The 10341-nt window shown below is 25.3% G+C and overlaps 3 protein-coding genes across 3 annotated transcripts, besides 25 other annotated features; 1 reads left to right on the top strand and 2 right to left on the bottom strand.

Annotated features, from left to right (window-relative positions):
• EDI_309330 (Tropomyosin-2, putative) lies at window positions 1-1596 on the bottom strand (the record flags this gene model as incomplete). Its single annotated transcript, XM_001738075.1, has 2 exons — window positions 1-1462; window positions 1519-1596. Coding segments are annotated over 2 exons (1540 nt in total), but the record flags the coding sequence as incomplete, so codon positions are not given.
• Window positions 600-719: a microsatellite.
• An 18-nt stretch (window positions 1597-1614) lies between the features above and the next one.
• Window positions 1615-1731: a microsatellite.
• A 14-nt stretch (window positions 1732-1745) lies between these two features.
• Window positions 1746-1886: a sequence feature (AT_rich).
• A 78-nt stretch (window positions 1887-1964) lies between these two features.
• Window positions 1965-1988: a sequence feature (AT_rich).
• A 104-nt stretch (window positions 1989-2092) lies between these two features.
• Window positions 2093-2166: a sequence feature (AT_rich).
• A 40-nt stretch (window positions 2167-2206) lies between these two features.
• Window positions 2207-2494: a sequence feature (AT_rich).
• Window positions 2475-3881, bottom strand: EDI_309320 (uncharacterized protein; the record flags this gene model as incomplete). Its single annotated transcript, XM_001738074.1, has 1 exon — window positions 2475-3881. One exon carries the CDS (start codon window positions 3879-3881, stop codon window positions 2475-2477), a length of 1407 nt encoding a protein of 468 aa, XP_001738126.1.
• Window positions 2514-2556: a sequence feature (AT_rich).
• Window positions 3363-3399: a sequence feature (AT_rich).
• Window positions 3748-3829: a sequence feature (AT_rich).
• Window positions 3882-3952: 71 nt separating the features above from the next.
• Window positions 3953-3973: a sequence feature (AT_rich).
• A 670-nt stretch (window positions 3974-4643) lies between these two features.
• Window positions 4644-4692: a sequence feature (AT_rich).
• Window positions 4693-4781: 89 nt separating this feature from the next.
• Window positions 4782-4820: a sequence feature (AT_rich).
• Window positions 4821-4865: 45 nt separating this feature from the next.
• Window positions 4866-4893: a sequence feature (AT_rich).
• A 473-nt stretch (window positions 4894-5366) lies between these two features.
• EDI_309310 (actin, putative) lies at window positions 5367-8228 on the top strand (the record flags this gene model as incomplete). Its single annotated transcript, XM_001738073.1, has 1 exon — window positions 5367-8228. One exon carries the CDS (start codon window positions 5367-5369, stop codon window positions 8226-8228), a length of 2862 nt encoding a protein of 953 aa, XP_001738125.1.
• Window positions 5375-5549: a microsatellite.
• Window positions 5681-5881: a microsatellite.
• Window positions 5949-6100: a microsatellite.
• Window positions 6189-6393: a microsatellite.
• A 19-nt stretch (window positions 8229-8247) lies between the features above and the next one.
• Window positions 8248-8315: a sequence feature (AT_rich).
• Window positions 8316-8592: 277 nt separating this feature from the next.
• Window positions 8593-8775: a microsatellite.
• A 223-nt stretch (window positions 8776-8998) lies between these two features.
• Window positions 8999-9107: a sequence feature (AT_rich).
• A 143-nt stretch (window positions 9108-9250) lies between these two features.
• Window positions 9251-9284: a sequence feature (AT_rich).
• Window positions 9285-9359: 75 nt separating this feature from the next.
• Window positions 9360-9461: a sequence feature (AT_rich).
• Window positions 9462-9597: 136 nt separating this feature from the next.
• Window positions 9598-9764: a sequence feature (AT_rich).
• Window positions 9765-9949: 185 nt separating this feature from the next.
• Window positions 9950-9986: a sequence feature (AT_rich).
• Window positions 9987-10244: 258 nt separating this feature from the next.
• Window positions 10245-10265: a sequence feature (AT_rich).
• The last annotated feature ends 76 nt before the right edge of the window (window positions 10266-10341 follow it).

Here is a 10341-nt window from a genome sequence, read left to right as displayed (position 1 = left end):
TAAAATCTGTTTGTTTTAAAATTTGATAAACATCTGTACTTTCTTCAATATTATCTAAATCTAATGTTTCAGATAATGATTGTAATTTTTGAGCAATTTCTATAACTGTTGGTTGATTTTCATCTGACATTTGTACTAATTCTCTTGCAGTTTTATCAATTTCTAATTGTTTTCTCATTTCTACAGCTGATAATTGTTTAGATGGATATTCTTTAGAAATAATTCTTTGTCTTTTAGCAGTTTTAGCTAAATCTCCTTTAACTTCATAAGATAATTTTTTAACAGTTATTTTACTACCTCTTAGTCTTTGTAATTTTGTTTTTAATTGTTCTTTTTCTAATAACATTTGTTGTTTTTTACGTTCTAAATCATCAAAATTTTCTTTATTTTCTTGAGCTTTTAAAGAAGTTTGTTGGATTTGTTTTTCTTGAATAACCATTTTTTCATACTCTTCTTTTTCAATAATATATTTCGTAGTTATTTTATCTAATTCTTGACTATATTTTTGTATTTTCTTTGATAACTCTTTTTCTTTATCTTTAAGTTCTTCTTCTCTAATTTCTCTTTGTTTCATTTGTTCTTGTAAAAGACGTTGTTGCTCTTTTATTTCTTTCTTTCCTTCTTCACCTTTTCTTTTAGTTTCTTCAATTTCTTGTTGAAGTATTTTTGATTCTTCTTCTCTTCTTTTTTTATTAATTTCTGCTTCTCTTATTCTTTTTATATCCTCTTGAGCCATAGCATCTCTCTTTTTTTGAAGTTCTTCTTCTTTTTGTTTATTTGAATCAAATGATTTTAGAGTAACAACATGTCCCATTGCCATACTACGAATAGCTCTTTTAAATAGTTCCATAAATGAAATTACTTTTTTAGTATCACTTTGAGTTGGACTTTCATTATTTTTCAATTCCAATAATGCACCAACAAATTCCTTAAAACATAAAATAACTACTTTTTTATCTTCACCTGATGCACCTTCTTCAACAGCAAATGAACATAATGAAAGTAATTTTTCTTTACAACGAAGAATATCTTGATTAATTGAAGAATAATCTTTATTAATAAGATGAAGATTAATATTACCTAATAACTCTATAATAGAAGAAAAATCTCCTCGTAATTTTGGTTTTAATACTGCCATTCTCATTTCAGGTATTTTTTGAAGTAGTTGCCCTAATCCTTCTCTCAGCCCATATAAGAATTTAGTTACATTTCTAATTAATTCACTAAATTGTAATTTAGCTTGACTATCCTTACCAGTAAGTGATAATGTTGCTACTTGTATTAATTCTTCTAATGAATGATAAAAGTCATCCGCTGTAGCTACAATAGTGTCATATATTTCTAAAATATCATCAGTAGAAAAAGAACAATCAATTTGGCTAATAGTTTTTTGTAGATCAACAGATGACTGATTTATAAGATCTATATGAGGTTGAGCATCACTCATTGTTCCATTTTCTAACTATTAGAATGAGTTAATGAATATTAAATATTTCTAAAATTAATATCTTTACAAACTACAATCCCTCGAATTGATCGAATTTGGTTAGCAAAGGTTGAAATAAGAGATAGACAATGATCACAGTTTCTCTTCATTAAGTGATTCTTTTCAAGTTTTTTTTTATTTTTTTTATTTTATTTATGAAAAATAATATCAATTTTTTTTTTCATATATTTGATTTTGACTTCCTTTATGTATTGTTTCATATTTTTTTCTTTTTTATTTATTTTTTAATTAAATAAGGAAATAAATGAAAATTCATAAAAATTTTTATTATTTTTTTAAATCATAAAGGAAAAAAGTTCTTAATATCTTTTAATTGATTATTTACATAACGATTATTATTCATTTGAAATATATTTTATAATTTTTACTTATATATTATGGTAATTTGAAATTGAAATAGCTAACTCTAAATAGCCTTAAAAAAGTAATGTCCTTGGATATTATAAACATTCACAAGAATAAAATAATTTATTTTTAATAACTCATTAATTTGAAACATAGATTTCTTTTTATTTTCTTTAATAAACCTTTAAATAGTAAAAAAGAAATTTTGAGTGGTTATTGTTATTAAAATTGTCAAAAAACTAAATATTTTATAATAATTAAATTATTTTTTAATGATTAAATGAAAAAACAAAAACTTTTTTTTCATTAATAAAGAATCAAATTACAGTACCTTTATTAAACAAAGACACAAAGAAATATTATTTATATAATACAGAAAATATACACTTTAAAATTATATGCATAAAATTATATTTCTATTAAATACTACTTTTAATAATAGAAAATGAAAAATTTATAACCATTTTTATGAAATGAAAATGAAATAATAAAATTTATTAAAAATGATTGCAATTTAAATAAGAAATTATTAGTAGTATGCATTAATAATTTCTTTCAAATATAATATGAATTACTACTATATTATTTTTTAATTTTATTTTAATCGTAATGAATGAATTAATTAAAAATATTTTATTAATTGACAATTAGAACATTCAGGAATAATAATATTAATTTTTTTAATTTTATTTAAATCATAATATCCTCTAATTTCTACAATAAATTCTTTACATTTAACCAACCCAGTTTCGTAATTAAGAAATTGGTTAAAATTGAGAATTGAAGGTTCAATAATATTAACAATCGAAGTGTTTTTATCGTTGATAAATATTTGTGGTAATAACTCGTGATAAAAAATAAAAGAACCACGAATGCTAAAAGTTGTTTTATATAAATTTGATTTAAGGATAGTAATATTTATATTATCAAAGTGATTATTATAAATACCAGATGCTACAAAAGCACTTGGTATTTTATTTTTAATTTTATCAAATACAAAAGGAATTGCAATAAAATGAAAGAATTTATTTCTTTGAAGATAACATTGATAAGTAACTTTATTATAAAATGTAATATATCCAATAGTTCCATTTTGTCCAACAATAATTTCAAATATTTGAGAATCACCAAATAATTGAGTTGAAATTATATTAAGTTCTTTAGATAAAATATGAGTAAGATTATTATTATCTATTTCTGTTTCAATAATAACAGGATTAAATATTTTTGTTTGATTAATAATTGTAAGATATTGTTGAATAAAAGGATAAAATTTATTTTCTGATTTAAATGTTTGAAGTGTTAAATTTATAAATTTTTGTTGTTCATTAATATTACTAGAATTATCACAAATAACTGTTGGCTTTGTTTTTACATAAAATGTTGTTTGATTATTTAATGGAATTAAAACCATTGTAAAATTACTTTTGCAACCACAGTCAAATGAATCAGTAAAATACATTGAATATGATGGATCAGGATCTTTTATTGAAATAGTAATAGGATATGGTTTAATAGTATTTATATTTATAGAATTTAAATAAAATCTTAAACGGAGAGTATGACAAATAATATAATGTTTATAAAAAATTTGATAATCACAACGATCGAATTGTGCTTTTAAACTAAATCTTGAATCATTTAGTGTGACTTCAGGATATATTATTTTTCCTCCAAAAAATCTAGAATTATCTTTTTCTATAAATGTTCCATTAAATTCTATTTTAAATGTTGGATCAATAAATGTATAAAACTGTGTATTATTAGTTATTTCAATATTTGGTGGTGGTATTGTTTCAATAAAAAATGTTGAATAACGACTATTACATGTATATGATCTTCTAAGAGTAATTACTCGAATTATTCCAAACATAATTGAAGTAATAATTGAAATGATTAATACTAATTTTATTAATACCTTAACTTTATATTGATTTTTAAAATAATTATTTAAACTAGTTTTATTTTCATATATTTCATCTTCAATAGTGGGATTATCTTTTTCATATATATAAAGTATATCTTTCATCAAAAAAATTACTATTTAAACTGACTTGTAAGTTCTTTTGAAAAAGAAAAAAAAATCCCATAAATGATTGGATTATAAATAATTATTTAAAAGTATATTGTGGTTTTCTGGATGGAACTAACACACATAATATATTTTCTATAACACCTAAATCATATTTATTTTTATATTGAATTGTACTATTACGACTATGTAACATTTTCCATTTAAATTTCTCGTTGGTTGTTATTCCACGAGAAATCATTACTATATGATATAATGTAAACAAACTTAATATTACCCCTGAAAATAAAGAAAATAACCCTACAAATAATGCACTCCCTGTTTCATTAAAAAGAATTGTTAATGACTGTTCATTTGTCAAATGATATGAATCGATATTAAGAAGATCATATTGAGTTATTACCTTTGACACTACTGAAAAAGATAAGAAACAACTATGATAACAGAGAATTGTTGTTATAATTAAAAATATAATGAAATATCTACAATTTAATTCACCAATACAATTATTGATCCAACAACAATGATGTTCATATTTTGCAATACATCGATTACAAATATTACAATGATGAGAACGTGATGGTCTATATTATTAATTTATTCAATAACAAAGTAAATCTAATAAGTACAAACTTTATTAATAAACACGTAGAACATTTTCTACGACAAAAAATAATATTATCAAATGGGTATTTCTTGATATATAGCTTTACATTAAATTGATTAATATATCCAGGATTTGAAAGGCTTGCAATAAAGAAAAATATTATTGTTAGAATTAAATTAATATGAAAAAAAATAAAATATTCTTGTGATAGTGAATGAAAAACATCTCTTATTAATAATAAATCACATACACCTATCATAATTAAATAAACAATTTGTAATAAATGACTCTTTTTATATAAAATTTTGTTATAAAAATTCTTTATTATTCCCCATTGCTTTCCTCCAAATAATAATCGAACATATCTTCTATTCATTAAATATATTCATAAATTAATAATTACCTATTATTAACAAACACTAAACCATCATCCGATACTAAAAATTGATAAGTTTTACCTAATATACTATTATTCTCTAACCCATTACTTTGTTCAATCAAGAATAATATCAAAACTAATAACGCAATAATACAAATACATAGAAATACTATTGACCAATTCATTAAATCAAATAGAACTTTTCTAGTTTAATTATTAACTTGTTTTTTGTTTTTTCCCTTAATAGATGTTCAAATACTTGATTCAAGAATCAAAGTATTTACTCTTTCCACTTTTATTTTAATAAATCCCTTCTTCTTTAAACACAACCCAAAATAACATAATTAAGAAGATTGAAACAATAGTAACATTCTTTCTTCAATATGAAAACCTGAAAGTAAATCGTCAGCCAAAGAACTGTAAAACGTACTAAATATAGTGAACTGTGAAGAAAATGAAAAAAAATGAAAAAGAGATGAGAAACTAAAAAATACAGATGAGTGGGAAAACAAAAGAGGACAAGAAGAAATTAAAAGAGGAAGAAAAAAGGAAGAAAGAGGAAGAAAAGAAAAGGAAGGAAGAAGAGAAGAAAAAGAAAAAAGAAGAAGAAAAAAAAAAAAAAGAAGAAGAAAAAAGAAAGAAAGAAGAAGAGAAGAAAAGGAAAGAAGAAGAAAAAAAACACCGCGACCACAAACATGATGACAAAAAACATGAGGAAAAAGATAAAAAAGATGAAAATGACAAAAAATTGAAGAACGAACCTGAAGAAGAAACCAGAAAGAAAGCTGAAGAGGAGGTTAAGAAAAAAGCAGAAGAAGAAGCTAAGAAGAGGGCTGAAGAAGAAGCTAAGAAAAAAGCAGAAGAAGAAGCTAAGAAAAAAGCAGAAGAAGAAGCCAGAAAGAAAGAAGAAGAAGAAGCCAGAAAGAAAGAAGAAGAAGCCAGAAAGAAAGAAGAAGAAGAGGCTAAGAAAAAAGCAGAAGAAGAGGCTAAGAAAAAAGCAGAAGAAGAAGAGGCTAAGAAAAAAGCAGAAGAAGAGGCTAGAAAGAAAGCTGAAGAAGAAGAGGCTAGAAAGAAAGCTGAAGAAGAAGAGGCTAAGAAGAGAGCTGAAGAAGAAGAAGAGGCTAGAAAGAAAGCTGAAGAAGAAGAGGCTAGAAAGAAAGCTGAAGAAGAAGAAGCTAAGAAGAAAGTAGAAGAAGAAGAAGCTAAGAAAAAAGCAGAAGAAGAAGAAGAGGCTAGAAAGAAAGCTGAAGAAGAGGCTAGAAAGAAAGCTGAAGAAGAGGCTAGAAAGAAAGCTGAAGAAGAAGCTAGAAAGAAAGCTGAAGAAGAAGAGGCTAAGAAGAGAGCTGAAGAAGAAGAGGCTAAGAAGAGAGCTGAAGAAGAAGCCAGAAAGAAAGAAGAAGAAGAAGCTAAGAAAAAAGCAGAAGAAGAAGCTAAGAAAAAAGCAGAAGAAGCTAGAAAGAAAGAAGAAGAAGCTAGAAAGAAAGCTGAAGAGGAAGAGGAAGAGGTTAAGAAGAAAGAAGAAGCTAAAACATTTAACACTAGTAAGCCTAACGGAACTGGGGTATCAACTCAGTTAGGACTTGCTTCACAACCAGGACTAGCTTCACAACCAGGACTTGCTTCACAACCAGGACTAGCTTCACAACCAGGACTAGCTTCACAACCAGGATTAGCTTCACAACCAGGATTAGCTTCACAACCAGGATTAGCTTCACAACCAGTAGGATTAGGACTAAGTTCAACTCCAAGAGCACAACCTAGATTAGGGCTTGGAGGAGGATTAGGAATACAACCAGCTGGATTAGGATTAGGACTTGGAGCACAACCAACAGGATTGGGGTTAGGACTTGGGGCAAACTCAAGACCATCCATGGGGCTAGGACTTGGAGCACAACCTGCAGGGTTAGGATTAGGACTTGGAGGACAGCCAGGGCTCGGAATGCAACCAACAGGACTAGGACTTGGAGCACAACCAACTGGATTAGGATTAGGACTTGGAGCACAACCAACTGGATTAGGATTAGGACTTGGAGCACAACCAGGATTAGGAGGACTTCCACCAATAGGTGGATTAGGAGGACTACCACCAGTAGGAGGGTTACCACCATTAGGAATGAATGCTCCACAAGAAGAGATTGTAACAGAAGTTGAACAAGGAGGTGAGAAGAAGAAACGAAAGAGACAAAAGAAGAAAATTATGATTTCACAGTCAGCATTTTTCACACATGAAAATGAAGAAAAGGCAAACGCAATGTTAAGTAAGATTGCTGATGATGCAGTATTAGTATTTGATTGTGGAAGTTCATTTATCAAAGTTGGAGTTGCAGGAGAAGAACAACCAAGAAAAGTTATTCCAACTTGTTACTGTACAATAGAAGATGAGGACTACGAAGGAGGAGAAAGAAAAGAATTTGGTTATAAAGCAATTGATGAGGATGAGGGATTAGTGTGGCCACTTGACCCAAGGAAAGATACTGATTGGGATGGATTACTTGCTATTATTCAAAATATTTATGAAAATGAGTTAGATGGATGTGATCCAGCATCTCATCCAGTTGTTATGACAGAACTACCGAATATGAATGAAGTATCAACAGATAAAATCAAATCTATGATGTTCAATGATTTGAATGTTCCATTTTTAAAAATAGTTAATCCTGCATTAATGGCATTATATGCTGAAGGTAAAGAAACAGGGGTTGTAGTTGAAATTGGTAACAGAATGCAAATAGTACCAGCTGTTGATGGGTATGTTATTGATAATGCTATTACTAAAATTAAAGGTAATGTTTCTGGACTAACAGAGTACATGTCTCGTTTGTTAAGAGCTTGTGGTTATATCTATACTACATCAGCACAAATGGAATTAGTAAGAGCAATTAAAGAGAGTGTATGTTATGTTGCTTTAGATTATGAAGCTGAAATGAAAAAGAAAGCAAAGGATGTAATGAAAGAGTTTCAAGTTCCAGGTAATGAAAACACTTCAAAATTCTTCCAAGAACGATTCCAATGTCCTGAGGCTTTATTCCAACCTGAAAAAGTAGGAATAGATGCTGAAGGAGTTCCTTCAATGTTATTTTCCACAATTAAAAAATGTCCATTAACTTCAAGAAGACCATTATTAAATCATATCATTTTATCAGGTGGGTCAACATTATTCCCTGGATTACCAGAAAGACTTGAAAAAGAACTTAAACAACTTTGTACTGAAAATAAGATGAATCCAAGAGATGTTAAGATATCAGCATTACAAAACAGAAAATACTTAGCATGGACAGGTGCTGCTTTGTTAGCAGGAATGTCTACATTACTTGATGAAGAAAAATGCACAAAAGATTATTATCAAGACAACTGTTGATGAATATATCCCACAAATCATTATTTTAATTCTAAATACAAATTAGTTTATGTTTTTTTATTTATTTTTTTTCAAAAACAAATTAAAGACTTGAATTTATCAAGAAATATTATGAAATAAATATAAATTCAGAAGTGTATATTTATTAATATACAAAGAATAAAACAAAACAAATACAAGAGCAAACGAGTATTAGTACTGAACAGTGAATGACATCTAATGGAAAACTTGTTCACAAAGAAAAAATTAATAATAATTACTTACACAAGAAGATAAATAAAGTTTATGTGATTAGATCAAACAAACTAATAACAAAGATTTTAAAGAATAGAACAAATAAGAGATATTTGAAATGAGTTAATCAAAAAATAGAAATATACTCAAAAAACTATAACAAAAAAGATAATATTAAACATAAATTAAAAACAAAAATATATAATAAAGAATAACAAAGAATAAAATGATGTATAGAGAGAATAAAGAATGATTAGAAGAAGGAAAAGTAGAATTGATAATAGAAAAAAGTAAAAAGAAAGTAATAACAAAAGAAATTATCAACGATATAAACAAAGACAAAATAGTCATCAATAACTATAGATAAAATAAATGAAGTGGCTGACAATAAAAGAGTATGATGTGTTGAACAATACTCAAATAACTAATACAGAATGATTTATTTTTATAATAATAAGAAACATGAAATAGTATTTATAATGAATTGTATTAAGAAGTGAATAAAGAATAAATTTATTTGATAGCAAAAGGTCATGAATTATTAAAAAATAGATTTAATAAATTAAATGATTTATTCATAATAGAAAAACAAATAATGGTAATAAGTATTAAACAAATGTTTATATAATAATCATAAATAAAAATCAGATTTGTTGAAATAAATTAGAATTATCTAATAAAACAATAAATGAAAAGATATATATACAAAATTCAAATTTTTTCATGAAAGATTAATTTTGAAAACACAAACAATATGATATTAAAGAAATAATAGAAAAAGAACAAGGTATATTAAAATAATTTATATATTAAATATAATAAGTACTTAATGGTATAATTGGTAATATAACAAAAAGAACAAACCAAAAGAAAAGAACAAATAATAGAGGAACTTACAATAATATAATAATAATAATTTTAGTAACATCATTTTATAAAAGTAAAGAAATTATGATTATAATCATAGATATTTTTAATGAATACATAAAATTATTTAAACAATTACAAAGTAAGTTATAATACAATTACTCAAGTATACAAATTAATTCTTAAATAATGGAGTTATAAATAGTTTGATCTTTGATATAATAATAAAACTATTTATGTTAGTTAGAATCAAAATATTCAAGATTACTTAATAAATAAATAAAATAAATTAACAATGATTAATATTATAATTAGAATAGTGTTGTATTAATTTAATGAATTTTTAATAACTAATTGAAATAAATGAATAGAAGTTAGTAATAAAGATATTTATATAAGTTGTTTCGAATTAAATATTATAATAATTAAATTAATGCTGTTTAAAATATTACCTGAAATGATAGAAATAATGGACAGTATTTATATTAGATAAAAACATAGGAATAAGTATAAAAATAAGAATCAAAAACTTTTGAATAATGAACAATTGGTTGTAATATATACGAATACAATGAATTATGTTATTAAAAGTAGAAATGAAAGCTTATTGAAAATAGTACATATTTTATATAGATATTTTAATAGTTATATTAAAATGTTAACGAAGAACTCAGAAATTAAACAAGATAATAGAGTCAATACAAATGAATAACTGGTTATTGAATGTAGAAAAGATAAAATATAAGAATAACAAATATTATTGAAATACATACTATATGAAAGAATATCAACACAAAAATAGCGTGCCACGACAAACAAAGATGACATTGATGAAATGTAAAATTTAATAAATGAATTAAATTAACAAAAGTTCATGATACAACTAAATTGTTGAAAGGGATGTATAAAAGAGAGAAATAAATAATAAATATAATAGAAGAAGTATAGAAGAAAGAGAAAAGAAGAGTAATAACAGAAGAGTTAAAATAATAAATGATGAAATAGAGTATTT

Source organism: Entamoeba dispar, genomic scaffold, assembly GCF_000209125.1.
Source record: "Entamoeba dispar SAW760 scf_1105229461095 genomic scaffold, whole genome shotgun sequence".
Lineage (NCBI taxonomy): Eukaryota > Evosea > Mastigamoebida > Endamoebidae > Entamoeba > Entamoeba dispar.
The sequence above is the reverse complement of the archived record's forward strand: the minus strand, read 5'-3'. Positions and strand labels throughout refer to the sequence as shown.